This window comes from Ceratotherium simum, chromosome 29, assembly GCF_057802395.1.
Source record: "Ceratotherium simum simum isolate JZ-2026a chromosome 29, ASM5780239v1, whole genome shotgun sequence".
Lineage (NCBI taxonomy): Eukaryota > Metazoa > Chordata > Mammalia > Perissodactyla > Rhinocerotidae > Ceratotherium > Ceratotherium simum.
The window spans coordinates 3,798,357-3,814,092 of NC_141928.1; the positions used below are offsets into that span (position 1 = coordinate 3,798,357).

The following is a 15,736-nucleotide window of genomic DNA, read 5'->3' on the forward strand; positions in this document are numbered from 1 at the left end:
TCAATTTTCTTTGATTTTGCTCAGGCGGCGGGGGAGTGGGGGGCCTCTCTGAGCCGCTGACTGTTTGTAACAAAATCGGGTCAGGCAGGCAAAGCTTCTGGGGCCGGGGGCCACGGGGTCTCGGCGGGAGGTGAGGGGGCCGGGTTCTGCCGTCTCTGGAGGGCAGCCGGCCGGGCTTGGGCCCCTCCTGGAGCGTCTCAGGCCGTTGCGAAGACGAAAATAATTGTGGGATTTAGCATCTGTCCGCGCAGCTGCCAGCCGGAGAACAGCGGGAACGAAAGGATGAGACACGGAGGGGACGCGGGGGGCGGTGGGGGGCGGGCGATGGGGGCTGGGGAGGCTGTGGTGTTCACACGGCGTCCAGCTGGAGGGAGCTGAGCTGGGGTCCCGGCGTGGCGTGAGCGTGGCCCGGAGGCTCACCTGCGTCTGGGCGTCCACATTCCTGCCCTGGCCCAGGACACCTCCGTCCACATCCGTCCTCGGGTGCTCTCATGGGGACCTGAACAGAGAAGGGCCATCGATCTCTGAAACCCATGCAGGCCAAGTCAGCGCGGACGCCCGGCCTCCTGACCCTGTGGTCTCACGTGTTTAAAAACATCTGGTGTATTTAGTCTTGACAGCGTCCTCCCCTCCCACCCTCTGGGGTGGTGGGACACAGTCCCACTTATTGAGCACCTACTGTATGCCAGGCCTGTGCTGGTCATTTACCTTCTGGCTGATCCTTCCAATGACCTTACAAGGGGGTTGGTATTGTTCTCACTTTGCAGATGGGGAAACTGAGGCTTGGAGTATTTTGCCCAGAGTTAAGAGCCAGAAACTGGCAGGGCTGAGAGTCCATCTTGGACTTGCCTGACTGCCTCCCCTCGAGTGGGTTCACAAGCGAGAAAGTCAAGTTTCCACCTACAAGAGACTTGGTGAGGCCCGGCCTGAGGTGGAAGGAGGTGGGGACCCGCCAGCTGTGTGTTCCAGCGTTGACCGAGCGCTGTTGTGTGCACACGTCTGGTGTGGCAGGGACGCTGAATTTTTCCATTAAGTGTAGCCTCTGATAACTTAGAGCCTCCATAAGATGTGTCTTTGTTGGCCCAAGGGACGGATTTGAAAAGAATCAGGATGCGGTGGAAAGAGCCTGACGCTGTGGATTTGCACTGTGGTTCAGAAGGCACTTTCGGATTTTGCAGAGCCTTGGGGTGGTTTTCAAGGACTGTGGGAGGTTGGGTGGGGGTTGGGTCAAGAGCACCAGGCTGGGTGGGGGCCGCGGCTGCCTTGCCTCTCCCCTATACGACCACGTGCAGGGGCCTCGTGGGGCCGGCTCCGGTTCTGGGGGCCAGGGCATAGCTGGACACTCAGCAGTCTCGTGTTGCAGGAGCAAACAGAGGCCAGGATGCTCGCATAGTCGGATCCACGCTCCGGTCACTGCATTGCACTCCAGGACCCTTCAGACCCTGGGACCTCCCCAAACCCACACCTGTCATTTCCCTTTCCTCCCGGCCAAGAGCCACAGCCGTCAGATGCCCCGGGCCCCGCTGGTCATGACGTGAACTAATCTACCCTAACAGAAGCCTGAGGCCGTAATCTATCCCCCGCTCCATCCAGGACACTTCCTTTTGGAGACGACGTTTTTACTAATAAGGAAGGAAATAGTGGAAGGTCCATGCCAGTGTTGGCCAACGGAGCAGAACTATTGGGAACCAGAGCTTGTCCCCCCACGCGATGACATTCCTGCATTGTGGAAGCATCTGCATCTCAGACATAACTAACTGCTGCCCTGTCAGTCTCCCCACCTGGACCGTGAGGCCCATGGCACAGAGTTGGTGCCTTTGTCATCTGTGTGTCCCCCCGCCCTGGACCCAACAAGTTACCGGCACAGAATTGGTCCTAGGATAAGTGTTGACTTAACCAATCAAATTTGATAGTCTTTTTATCTTAATTGCTGAATTTAACAAATAGGTTTGATTTTACTTGCATAATTTTCTTTTCATTTAAAAATCCCCACTTCTTTGCTGTTTTTTTTTATTTCCCCTCTTCCATAATGTGCAACCTGCATAAAGGGAAATTTTAGTGCTACTATTCTATAATTTCAAATAATACGTATGAACCTGGACTTCTCAGTGCTCGTTGACCTGAATTAAATAACGGTTGGGAGAGTGTTTTCATAAGTGAAGCGTGCTGCAGAAGGAGAAAGTAGGACTGTGAGTGTCCTGATGGCCCCGTGATGAGGACCCACAGAGGAGGGGACACTGGGGCCGTGACAGGCAGGAAGGTGATGATTCACTTCTCCAGTCCTCAGCGGGCTCTGGATAGCAGACATTGTGCAGAGTAGAGAGGAGGGATGGTGTCTGCATTTTTGAGATTTTTCTGTCCCAAGTGAGGATGCCAGAACACAGCTCTCCCTCTCACGTTTCTGGCTGCCTATTTTTAATCTCAGTGCCCTGAGTGAATCAGAAGAGGTGAATGGGAAGTGGTGCATGAAAGATGATCCCGTGTGGATGAATGTTCCATGTCTTTATTGATGCTGGAAAGAAAAGCAGGCTGAGAAGATGGTGCTGGACGTGTGTTGGGGTACCCAGGGTGGGTGTGTCCCCAGTGCCTCAGTCTTGTGGTCTTGTCCCTTCTGTGAGTACAGGGAGGGGACGGGACTGTGTCATCTCAGGAGGGACCCACAGGTTCTCCAAGGGGAGCTCACTGTGGATGGGATTTGAGAGTTGCAGCCTTTTACCTGAGGGCATTCCCCAGTCCATGCAGGAAGCTTCACTCTCACTGGCTTGAGGTGTCAGAGGAAAGAAATTGGGGCTGGTAGAACAGCCAGAAAGTTAGGAGAGAAATACTGGAAGGGAGGGACCCACAGAGAGCAGGAGTCCCCACATCTGCATATGTAATCCTCCCAAATCCTTGGCTGACCATGAAACTTCACGTACACAGGAAAGACCCTAAGGTTTCCAGCCAAAAATGCAGCAGCTGGAAACGGAATTCAGCAGCCATTTCCGCTGCAGCCCTCCACAGGAAAGACAGAGTTTGAAGTTTCAGTCCAACCAAGTTAAGTGTCAGAACAGATATTACTCTTCAGAAGAAATAGTAGGATTCAGAGTCTCTATAATGTATCATTCATAATGTCCAGTGGCCAATAAAATCATCAGACTTGCAAAGAAACAGGAACACGTGAGTCATACTCCAGAAAAAGCCATCAATGGGAACCAACCTTGAGATGACTCAGCTGTTACAATTAGCAGCTTTTACCAGCGTGGTCACGGACGCGGAGGAAAATCTGCGCCAAATGAGTGAACAGATGGGGAGCCTCGCGGAGAAATAGGGCCTCTCAGAAAGGGCCAAATGGAAATTCTAAAACTGAAAAGCATGATGAATGAAATGTATCTGGATCATTTAACAGAAGGCCACAGGTGGCAGAGGAAAGAGACGTTGAACTTGAAAGTAGTGCATGGAAGGGATACACTCTAAGTGACAGAAAGAAGACTGAAAGATATGAATAGGGCCTCAGCCTTGTGCGACAGTGTCAAGTGGTCTAACGTAGGTGTAACTGGAACCCCAGAACTAGAAGAAAGAGAATGAGGCAGGAAACAAATACGGAAAAAATAACGGCCCCAAACTTCCTAAATTCCAACACGTCTATGATAAAACTGCAAAATGTTGCTGAGAGAAATCAAAGACGACCTAAGTAAATGAAAGTATATAGTATGCTCATGGATTGGAAGATGACATCATTAAGGTGTCTTTTCTCCCCAGATTAAACTGTAGATTCAATCCAGCTCCTACTATGATCCCAGCAGACTTTTTCTTTTTAATTGACAAGATGATTGCAAAGTTTGTATGGAAATACGAAGGACCTTAGAATAGCTTAAACAATCTTATTAAAGAACAAAGCTAGAGGATTTAAATGGCCTGATTTCAAGACTTTCTATAAAACTAAAGTAATCCAGACAGGGTGGTGTTGGCATTAGGATAGATGAATAGGCTGATGGAATAGATCAGAGAATTCCAAAATAGACCCACACTTACGTGATCACTTGGTTTTTGTCGAAGGGATCTAGGCAATCCATGGGAAGAGTAAAGTTTTCAACAAATTGTTCTGAAACACCTGGATATCCCTGTGGGGAAAAATGAACTGCAGTCTCTACCTCACACCATACACAAAAATTAATTTGAGAAAGATCAGAGCCCTAAATATAAACTTTAAAACTATGTAGGTCTTAGAAGAAAATATAGGAGAAAATCCTTTGTGACCTGGAAGAAAGCAAAGATTTCTTACACAAGACAGAGTCAGGACACCAGAGAAGAAAAAATTGATAAATTAGGCTTCATTAAAATTAAAAATGAATAATTATCAAAAGACCCTATTAAGAAATAAGTAGCCATAGCCAGAGACTGGGAAAAAATTCACAAAACATATCTGACAAAGGACTAGTATCCAGAATATATAAAGAACTCCTAGAATTCAATAAGAAAAAGATAGGGAACTAATTTTTAGAAATGGACAAAAGTCCTGAGCAGGTTTTTCACAAAGGAAGATAGACAAGTGTCTGTAAGTACACGGAACAGTCCTTAACATCGTTGGTTATCAGGGAAACGTGAAATAACACCACAGTGATCGTTCACTACACTCCCACTCCAGTGGCTGAAATGAAAAAGACTGGCAGCAACCAGTGCTGAAGTGGACCAGGAGCAGATGGGGCCCGTGCCCCTCTGCTGGGACCCGTGCCCCTCTGCTGGGACCCGTGCCCCTCTGCTGGGGGCCAGTGCGGCACCACTTGGGAAGAACGCTTGGCAGTTGCTAATGAAATTGAATATACTCCTCCCCTTTAACCCAGCAGTTCTACTCCTCGTGGAATTTCATTCCCAAAGGAAATGAGAGCATATGTCCGGGGCTGGCCCCGTGGCGTAGCGGTGAAGTGCACGTGCTCCGCTGCTGGCGGCCCGGGTTCGGATCCTGGGCGCGCACCGACGCACCGCTTGTCAGGCCATGCTGTGGTGGCGTCCCATATAAAGTGGAGGAAGACGGGCACAGATGTTAGCTCAGGGCCAGTCTTCCTCAGCAAAAAGAGGAGCATTGGCATGGACGTTAGCTCAGGGCTGATCTTCCTCACAAAAAACAAACAAACAAACAAACAAAAGAGCCTATGTCCACCAAAAAGAAGAAAAAAAAAGACAAATGCTCATAGCAGCTTCTACTTACAGTAACCAAAACTTGGAAGCAACCCAAATACTCATCGAAAAGAGAATGGATGACAAATGGTGGTATGTTCATACAATGGATTGGTACTTGGTGATGAAAAGGAACGAACTGCTGTGCAGGCAGCAGCACGGAGGGATCTCGAAGACATGATGTTGGGGGAAGAAGCCAGGCACAAAAGTGACCCTAACACATGATGCGTTGGATGTGACGTTCTAGAACAGACAAGACTAATCTGGTGGAGAACAGTCAGAAGGGCGGTGACTAGGGCAAGGGGAGGGGATTGATCGGGAAGGAGAGGACCTTACAGGGGAGATGAGAATGTTCTAGAATGTGACAGAGTGTGAGTTAATGGGGGTATCCATTTGTCAAATGTTACAGCTAAGGGCGCATCTCGATCTATGTAAACCTGAGCAAAACCACAGTGAAAAGCCTACGTAAGACATTCTGCCCTGTGCTCGAAACGCAGCAGGTGTTCTCTAGATGCCGGTGAATGCCCAGAATGGGTGAGTGAGTCCTGACTTAAAGACGTTGCCAGGGAACAGGGAGGCGGAGAAGCCACTCTACCCTCGGGTGCCTTTTCTAGCACCCAGCAGTCCACTCTGGGTCTCCGTGAAGCCTCCAAGCATCTCCCAAACCCCACCTGTCCAGGAACCTTCCAACCTCTCCAGCCGTCTGTCTTCTCCTTCCTTAAACGCCGCAGTTCTTGCTGGGGCTTGCGATGGGGTGGGTGCCCGTCTCACCCCAGGATCAGTAGATCGCCTCTTGATTGCTCTGAATACCCCAGTGCTGACTTCAGGCCCCGGCACGTCATCGGGTACTCAGCGAATGAAAGCGTCCCTCACACCCGGAGGCAGCAGAACAGGAATATGGTCTCCAGAAGATCCATGAGACTTGGCCGGTTTCCCGGCACCGTGCACCCCATTTTCCCAGCAGAGAGAAGCCTTGGGCTTATTTGGGAAAGTAAAGAGGTTGCATCTCGGGCTCTTACTCTCATTGCATGGCGGTGGCGGCTGCAGGGGGGTCTCTGCTGAAAAGGATCTGAGCTGAGTGGACAGGATGTGCTCCCCAAACGTGAGATGAGAAAGGGGGACTCCTGTGCTGGCAGTGTGGCGTCCCTGCGCCAGGTGACCTCGAGGCCCTTTCCAGGCCCCCTTTCAGTCATTTTTATTCATTTTGCCGACTCTTAGAATATTCAACTGTCAAAGTCTCCCCGTGCCCCCACTTCCTTCCGCCGGCCCATCAGAGCACAGCTGATGTCTGTCTCCAGATGGCGTGAACGGCCTCGTCTGCCTTGCAGTTGTCTAGTTTAGCAGCCTGAAAGCCTCCCCATCTCCCTGCTGTTCCACACTGTCAGAATTCTCGACAGTGGCTTTGTCACCAGCCTCGCTCTGCTGCACGACAGAGCTCTGGGTGGCTGACATCCACTGCAGGCACTTGCCTGGACCCCCAGTAACCTGGCAGGTAGAGCTACGGGAGCTACTTCCTTTGGGGACGCATCTGGAGAGGCAGGGAGGTGATTTGTGTCAACACCAGTGACCGTTCCCAAGGCCCACCTAAGGGGACGGACGTCCGAGATGGGAGGAAATCCACATGTCACAGACACCCTTCCCTGCCTTCACATGGGTTCCCGGTGGAGCCTCTGTCACTGTCTGGGTGCCGCTTTGCACCCCAGTGAGAGTTCTCTGACTGCCGATGTCCGACAGACGCCTTACAGTGGAGGGTGGGTGGGCGGAGAGAGAGGATGAGCCTGGGCCGAGCTCTCCCCTTGTAGCCGCTCAGCGTGGAGCCTCAGTGCGTTTCATCTGTGAAGTGGCCTCAGCGCTCTGCCTCCGAGAGTCTGTGAGGTTAAAAAGCATAAATGTCTTTTCAAGAGCCTGACACGTGTGTTGGTGCAAAGAGGGCTCACCAGGGGCCTGGTGGCTCGTCGTGTGGTTGTCACTGGAGTCCGTTAGCTGGTCTGGCACAGTGCCATCGTCCCATGCCAGCACTCGTCCTCTGGCATGCTTTCAGCTTCCTCATGCTTGGAGTGGTGCAAAACCTAAAGTGAAGAGCCCACGGCAGCGGCCTCCTCTCCTTCCCTTGCTCTTTGGCTGTCTGCAGGGTCTCGCCCGCCCCCACCCGGGAACCGCCCCAGAGGGAAGTCTGATGCATCTGCCGTTTCACATTGCAGCTCCGTCCCCCAGGAGAGGTGCCCTGAGCTGTGGGGCGACCTCTCTGGCTGCAGAGGCCTTCCTGGAATACAAACACGCCCTCCCTCTCTCCAGTAGGTTTTGAATAATCTCTCTCCCCTGCCCCAGCCGATCAAATGACAGCTAATGTTCAAAAGCCAGGTTTGGGATGGGGCCGGAAACCCGTTCGTGGGAGGTGCTGGGTGTCATTTCTGCTCTCACCTCCCTCCCTCTGCATCCCCCTGAACACTGACCGCGCTGCGTGGTGGGGAGGGAAAGTGCTCTACCACACTGCGATGCCTTCCAGAAGCCAGCTTTGCCAGGCCCTGCTTTGAGCCCAGGCTGAGAGATGTCCTTGCTCAGAGAGAGCCGAGGGCGTGCGGGGCTGGCCCAGGACTCCAGAGTGAGCAGGCCTCTGAGCACACCTGCCCTGAGCTGAGGATGGACCCCACAGCACACTGAGGAGCTGGCCGGCCCTGGGCCTGGGGTGGCTCCTGGCTCTGAGCCCCAGGCCGGAGTGACTCTCCTGGTCGGCTTGTCTCAGGCGGTGGGAACTGGTGGGTGGGTGGATTGGCTCGTTTGCTGATTCGGTAAAACATTTGCTGAGCACGTGCTGTGTATCAGGCGTGGTGATCAAAAGGGATTAAGAAATTGGGTTCCGTCGGGGAAAGAGACACGCCATCCACAGGCACCTGTGACACAACTGGAGATGCAGCGAGAGGGACGCGCTTGCTGCAAGAGCGCCAGGGAGAGGCCAGATCGCAGGCTGGGCGGGGGATCCCAGAGGGCCTCTTGGAGGAGGGGTCCCACCACCTGTATGGGCAGAGGGGATAACGTGGGAGTAGAATGAAGACATGATCATTTATAGTTTATTGGACTACACATTAGGCGGAACAAGGTTTATCGGACTATAAGTTAGGCGGTAATATCCTTGGTGCTTGTTGGGGCAGGCGCATCAGAAACTGTGTCCGTCTCCGCTCTGCTTCCTTCCCGCCTGGTAGGGAAGATGTCCCCTGTGAGCTCTGCACCTTGACCTTCACACCTTGGCTGAAAGGACTGGGGAGGCCCTGGGCTCCAGGTCACAGGCGTGGGCCGGGGAGAGGGCGCTTGGTCTGCAGGCCAGAGTGCAGGCCCCCGAGCTGGCACTCCCGTTGACTAGCTGTGCGAAGACTCCTGGTAAGGCGTCTCAGCCCTGGGCCTCCAGCGTGTGTCCCCAGCACTTATTAAAGGGCTGGAGAGGCTTGAGGCTTTACCATGGGAGGTCCTTGTAGAGGTGCATCAGGCAAAGCACGGGACGATGCACCTGCAGAAACCCCAGGAGGCAGGTACTCACCCCGTTTTGTAGACCAGGAGACTGAGGCCGAGAGCAGGGGCTCGAGGTGGCCCTGACCGCCCCTTCTGTCCGCGAGGCCCCTCAGGCTGCATCCCCTCGTAGACTTGGCTGGAACCTCTTGTCCCTCTAACCCGCCTCCCTCCTGTGCAGCGAGCACGACCTGGGGGAGGACATCTACGACTGCGTCCCGTGCGAGGATGAAGGGGACGACATCTACGAGGACATCATCAAGGTGGAGGTGCAGCAGCCCATGGTAAGCCGCCCGCCCGCGCCCTCACCGCGCCCCCCACCCGCACAGGGGCTTGGACTTGGCAGACCAGCCTAGCCCTTTCCTTGAAAACTCTGAGCCAACCGCAGCATCTGAGCCACCGAAGGGGAGCTGCTCCGGGGCAGGGGGCTCCAGAGGCTGCACCCCAGTCCTTCCCAGCCCCCTGGGGTCCCTCCCCTTCCTGGGGCCTGCTCTGCTGCATGCCCTTCTTCCCTATGAAATGTTCTGAGGAGACCAGGAGGTGACACCACTGCCATTGAGACCTTCCAGGACGTGTTGCCATGGAATTCTCCTCCAAAGGGTGTCCTTCCTGCCCAGGGAGCCTTAAAATAGTAGCTCGGTGCTCAGTCTCCCGCAGCACGCCTCGTCTTACCCCTTTGTGCAGAGAGCGATGAGACCACTGTGGGCTCAATTAGCCAGCTGTGCGTCTTTTGTGTGGCGATGATATTTATTTCCGAGTAGGCCGTGGCTAATAATCTCTCGGACGCCAGTTTGTGGCAGTGCGGGTTTATTGCCAACAGCTGCTGTGCGAAAGGTGGGGGTCCTGCTGGGCTGGGATGGGGAGATGGGGATGTGGGGGGGTGGGCCACAGACCCCCTTGGACCCCCAGACTCCTGGGGGTGGTCACGAGGCCACTTGCCAACGGTGGAGGCTTTTGCTGCCATTTGTTTTCCCCAAAGAAATGGGGGGAATTTCTCAAAAAGCAAATTTCAGGGTTTTCCTTCAGTGCGGGAGTAACCAGCTGGTGGTGGAGAAACAAAAAGCTGGGGAAGCAGCTCCAGGATGAGGCCTTTCAAAGAGGCTTCTCCCTCTCTGGTGGCGCCTGCCGCCTCCGCTGGTGTCATGGTGGGTGGTGGTGCTCACAGCCCCAAACTCTGCTCTTAAGAATGGGTTTCTCATTTTGCCCCTGAGGGCTCTGAAGGTGGGTTTCCTTCCCAACGATGACAAGGGGTCTTGCTCCGGGAGAGTCAGCTGTGGGTCTCTGACCCCAGGTCTGCCCAGGGCCCATTCTGCCCTTCCCCCAGCAGCCTTGCAGTGGCAGCTCTGCTCCTGAACATTCCAAGGAAGTCTGTTAGGGGGCTGGAAGGCCCAGCCGCTGCCCCGCTGCTGGAGGTCCTGCTTCGCCTCCCCGGAGCTGGCCTGAAAGCCTGGCTGGCCTCCTGCATTTGGCAGTGAGCTGAGATTGGGGCCCCCTCACTCTCCAAGCCCTTTGGGAGTGTGGTGTCTTGTGATTAAAGTGAGAGCATGTGGGTGCAGTGGCCTGTGCAGTTATCTGGAGGATCCCCCGCCCCATACAAGTTCCGGAGAGACCCCCATCTGTGCCTGGCCTGCAGGGGCCCTAGAGTGGGCCCTCACCAGAGCCCGCTGCTGTCCCTGGTCCTGAAGTGCACATACTTGTAGGACCTGGGGCTGTTTGCAGGACCAGCGTGGGCTGGGGGGAGATGCTTGCCCGTGTCCTGGGGACAAGCCGGTGTCCCACCTGCCCTGCTCAGTTCAGCGTCCTGATGCTTGCTCTGTGCTGGTGCTCATGAGCTGTCCTGTCCATCCAGGCAAGGTGGGCCTCCTGCCTCCCGCCAGGTCCTCTAAGATAAAACAGCTGGTTTTATTTCCTCCTCTATCGTATCTGGTTGGTGACTTTTCCAAAGGAAGATGCAGCCAGAGGATGGCAGCTGCCACGGTCAGAGCCCAGACGTGGGGAAGACTCTGGCCACGTGCTCGGTCCCGGTGCTGTCCCTCCCCACCCAGCCAGGCTGACACGTGGGCGGGTGGGGAGCTGTGATCTCGGGCTGTTGGCTAAATGTGGATGCGTCCCTGCCTTCCCCAAGCACAGCTTGAGTAATGAGCCGACACTGCTAATTGGTCCTTTCTGTTATTTATTCCTGCATGCTTTCAGATTAGATACATGCAGGTAAGTGGCAGGTGGAGGGAGCCCGGGGGAAGTTCAGCCAGCACCACCTTCCTCCACCTTTCCAGGAGGTCTCAGGCCACAGTTCTAGGGGGATCATAGACCCTCAGTGTCCCCATGAAGCCCCAAGAGTAACTGTGCAGCCCCCAGGCTGAACAGGGCGTTGGGCTCGGGAAGCAGACTTGGGGGGCCTGCTGCCTGACCCTGGCGGCTGGCCGCCCCGGCCTGTGGGGGATGTGCCCGCTTGGCCTGTTGCCCTGGAGAGCTGCAGCCCAGGCAGACTCAAGCGGGGCCCTGGGCACTTCCTGGAGGAGGAGGATGGCGTTAGGGCAGGTAGGAGTCCCAATGGCACGTCACGTGTGCCCACACCGTTCTCCAGAGCCTTACTTGCAGGCAGATGTGGCTCGCTCAGCCTAAAAGAGCTGAGGGAGAGCGTCTGGAAGATCCACAGCTGCCTCTTCTCCGGCTCCTGCGGCCACATCCTGGGTCAGTCCTGCCCTTGGCTACAGTCCCCTGGAGGTGGGCAGCAGGCCCTGCCACACAGGCCTGTTCTCAAGTGACCGTTGCCAGAGGGTCACTATCTCAGGACCCTGGTTGGAGGCCAGTGGACACTCGGAAGGTCCCGCCCTATGGGGAATTGGCGTCTTCTCTGAGGCCCTAACTGGCTGATGCTGGGACAACCACTCAGCTGGCAGACGTGGATCCTCAGGCAGCTGGTCAGAGCCTGTCTCTGCACACAGTAGGCTCTTCACGCATGTCACACATGCTGTATATGCTGGAGGGCGTGTCTTCTGAGGGCCTTATCCCGCTCTGGTGGAGACTGAGCTTCAGAATAGGGCAGCAGGAGCCTGGATTCTAGAAGCCTCCCTGCCTTGCTCTAAGCTGTCACCAGTTCTGAGGTTCACGCCACATCCCCTCCCCGTGCCTCAGTTTCCTCATCTGCAAAAGGGAGGGAAAGGGCTTGGGTCCCCTTCCTGCCTCCCGTCAGCCCCACCATTCACGCTCGGCACCCCCACGGCCGAGCCTGGGCAGGCGCTCAGCAGGCACTGGGCTCGCAGGGTCCTGGCTAGCGTCTCGTGTCTTCCTCTAGAAAATGGGCATGACTGAGGATGACAAGAGGAATTGCTGCTTGCTGGAGATTCAGGAGACCGAGGCCAAGTACTACCGGACCCTGGAGGACATCGAGAAGGTGGGCGTGGGCCCCTGGCCCCCTGGGGGTGCTGTCACCAGGCAGGGGCTCGGCAGTGGGGACGGGAGGGGGCACTCAGGGGCCCTCTCGGCTTTGCCATCCGGCACTCCCGCCGAAAAGGAGGTTGCCCTCACCTTTCCTCTGCAGCCCTCTCCTGCTCCGCCCCACTCGAGCGGTGGGTGGACCCAGGCTGCTCTCCGCGTCAGCCGCCACCCAGGTCCCACCTCCCACCCCCGGCCTCAGCGTGGGCCCTGGACCATCCTGAGCTTGTCTCTGTGGCCCTTCCAGCCTAAGCTGGGCGTCATCATGGCTTCTGCTCCTCAGTGCACTGGGCTGAGCTCCTTGTGTATGCCTTCGCACCTAGGGCACTCTCTGCTCTCAGCTCCCGCTCTGTAAGCTGGGGTAACAGCAGTACGGCCCGTAGGTGGCTGTGAGTGGCCTGCACCTGGGGTGTAGTTGGGCCCAATGAGGTGAGCCTCCGGAGCCCCCATGGCAGACCCTCTGCTCCCCTGCATGGCCCAGTCCTCTCTTGCCGCTGTCTGCCAAGCTCCTACAGGACCATGGATGGGCCTTCTCCTGCCCCCGCCCTGCTCTGGCCTCCCGTGGACACCGGCTCCATGGCACTTCCCTGTCACGTGGGCCTCCTCATTGCCAACTGCCACTGCTGACTGGGGTGAAAAAACCAGCGTTGTTTTAGGATAGAACCTTTCTGACTATTCTTTGTTTGCAGTGTAGGGCCACGTGTGGCCACGATGGGGACACCTAAGTGGGGCCCTCACTGTTCAGGGCACCGTGGAGCCTCCAGCCGGGAGTCCCGCGATGCCCCTTGGCCCCAGGTCCGGCCCAGCCTCTGACTGATGTCTCCCCTCCTCCCCCCTGCCAGCCCCATGTGCCCACCCTTCAGCCCCACCCACCACTGGCCCTTCTGTAAACACGCCAGGCCCCGTCCCAGCTGCGCACCTTGGCCCTCGCAGTCCCGCCTCCCCCTCCCCAGCGGGCCCCCCCTCCTGCGAGTCCCGGCCCCCGGTCAGCTCCTTCCAGGGCCCTGCAGGCATCCCCATTTCCTCCATGCAGCCCACATCCCATTGCAGAAGACCAGAGGGCTGCTGTGGGCCGTCTCTGCCCTGGCACATGGCCTTCGGGGGCAGCTGCTGCGGTCCTCAGGCGCAGTGCACCGGGGGTGGAGTGGGGCGTGTGCTCGGCCAGGGCACACGGTGTGCTGAGCACTTCCGGGGATAATCGCCTTCATAATCCTCCCCTAGCCACTCCAGGTAGCTGTTGCTATCCCCGTGTCACAGGTGAGGACACCGAGTCACGGGCCAGTGCCGGCCTGTCCTCCGGCACAGGGAAACCCACTTGGCCGCACCCATTGGCCATCAGTGCTCGTTCATTTGGACAGTTGTCTCCTGCTCTGTGCAGGTCCAGGGGCCCGGATCCCACGGGGACGAAGGGCAGGGAGAGGAGGGTGGTGGGCCCTTCCCTGCAGGGGCCCCTGGGGCAGGAGCTGACAGTTTCCCATGAGTGCATCTCATCTGAGTGGCAAAACCACTCCCCGCCATGTGGTGCTCGTGAGTGGGAGGGCGTCTCTTTGGAGGCAGGTTTCGGGGCATACTCAAGGCTACAGGCTCAGCAATTGAATGGTAGGTGGGAATTCTGGCCCTGTCACCATACCCTTGGGTGCTGCCTCTCCCCTCCTGGGCCTCAGTTTCCTAAATGTCTCAAACAGCGATGGCAGCGCCCACCCAGGTTGCTGCAAGGTTGAAGTCCAGTCCACGGAACGTGGCCTGTGCAGCAGGTGTGGGCACTTGCATTGATGGATACTCAGGCCCCATCCCGCCTGGCCTCGCAAATTCCTGCTCTGTACTCGCCCTGCGGGTCGGAGCCCAGATCTCCCCTGAATGCATGCATTCTCCTATAAGCATTGAGCACCTGCCGTGTGCCAGGCTGGCATAGCTGCCCTGCAGGGAGCCCCTGTCCGTGGACCCTTGACCTTGGCGAGGTTGTCGGAGCCGCTCCCTCAAAGGTGGCTGGCACCCTCCAGGCCGAGATGGGAGCAATGGGCCTCTCTCTTCCAGAACTACATGGCTCCCCTGAGGTTGGTACTGAGCCCCGCGGACATGGTGGCTGTCTTCATCAACCTGGAGGTAAGGGTCCCAGCCCCCAGCTCACCGCACGCAGCCTCTGGTTCCTGACCTGCTTGGACATCAGGCGGGCTCCAACTCGACTGTCCCCAGGGGTCCTGGAGAGCCGTGTCCCTGCTGTTGCACTGCTGTTCCTGGCTGAAGGGTGTTTTTATGGCTGAGAGATGGGAGAGGAGAGCAGCCTGCTCTTCTCTCCGGCGACTTGGGTCTTAGGAGACGGGAGGATGCGGTTTCTGGGAGCTTTTGTTGCCCGCTGTCTGTGCTAGTGGGTGTGGCTCAGAATCACACGCCCTGGAAGAGGTGTGAGGGTTTCCTCAGCAGCCGGAGAGAAATGTGTCCCCTCCGCCCCTCTGAGCAGAGCCCTTCCCCTGCTCTGTGGATGTCTGAACGTGGACATTGTCCCTGTGGGCAGGCTCACCTGGATGTGGTCGGCAGAGCAGGGGCTGGTTGGCCTGAGTCTCCAGAAGCTGGGTGTGGGTAAGCTTCCTCCGGGAACGCCAGCTCCTGCCCTTCCGCTCAGCTCCCACCCATCTCTGTCAGCCCCTCGTTAGCTCGAGGGGTGGGCACTGGTCACCCTGTGGTTGGCGCTGACCCGGACTCGGGAGGTTCTCGCTCTCTGAGCCCCTGATCCGCAGTTGACCCTGCCGTGAGCGGTGTTCAGCACAGCTAACCACGGTCAGAACAGGAGCCCCGCGTTGCTGCCTGCCGGTGCCCATCTGCTCTGAAATGTGGGAAAAGACACTTCCCCAGGGCCGAGGCCCTGGATCTGTGATGGAGACTCCGTTTCTCGGGGCCGTGACCCCAGGCTGCCGTCGAGAGCCCCTCTGCACCACACGCGGGCTGGTGCGGGCTGTGGACGGCTCCCCTCGGGACTTCAGTGTGCTCAGGTCTCCTCGTGTGCCCGTCCCGTGGCACCTTCTAGCTGAATTACACCCTGGCATTCATGGGGGAACGCACACCTAGTACCCGGGCCTCTCTTGTGAACAAAAGATCTGAAAAAGTGCAATTGACGAGCATGTCCACCCTTCTCTCCTCGTAGCCTGTTCACGTGCGAATTGTTTTTCCTCCCAGGACCTAATTAAGGTGCACCACAGTTTCCTGAGGGCCATCGACGTGTCCATGATGGTGGGGGGCAGCACTCTGGCCAAAGTCTTCCTTGACTTCAAGGAAAGGTGAGTGGCAGATTTGCCTCGCCGGCCCCTCCCTGTCCGGGGCCTCTCTGGTTCCACACTGGGGACGGGGCAGAGCTGGCGGGGTGAGTGTACCCAAGTGGGAATCTCTCACCGTGTGGTGCCCGAGGCAGGTGGCTGCACCCCTCTGGACCCCTGTCCTCACTTGTAACCTGAGAAAGCTGCCCACCCTCCCCGCCGTCACAGCCCAAGACGGCCTGGATGAGAGGAGGCATATCCCTCCGCCTCTGTTCCTGGGGTCTTGGTGGCTGAAGGACGTCTGTGCCATCATGGGGCTCCTGTAGTGCCAGGCCCCAGGGGAATCGGGCAGCTGGGGGAGTCTGTCCCCTGAAGCTCGTTGCCTGCGTGGGGAGGTG

At 56.8% G+C, this 15,736-nt stretch overlaps 1 protein-coding gene across 2 annotated transcripts in view; it reads left to right on the forward strand.

The window, feature by feature from the left end:
- Positions 1–15,736, forward strand: part of VAV2 (vav guanine nucleotide exchange factor 2) — a 192,774-nt gene that overhangs the window by 137,983 nt on the left and 39,055 nt on the right. For both annotated transcript variants that reach the window (XM_087418837.1, XM_014782305.2), the window contains exons 5-8: positions 8,837–8,939; positions 11,951–12,049; positions 14,125–14,193; positions 15,262–15,362. In XM_087418837.1, the coding sequence (XP_087274963.1) occupies positions 8,837–8,939; positions 11,951–12,049; positions 14,125–14,193; positions 15,262–15,362 (372 nt within the window). The remainder of the gene's footprint in view (positions 1–8,836; positions 8,940–11,950; positions 12,050–14,124; positions 14,194–15,261; positions 15,363–15,736) is intronic.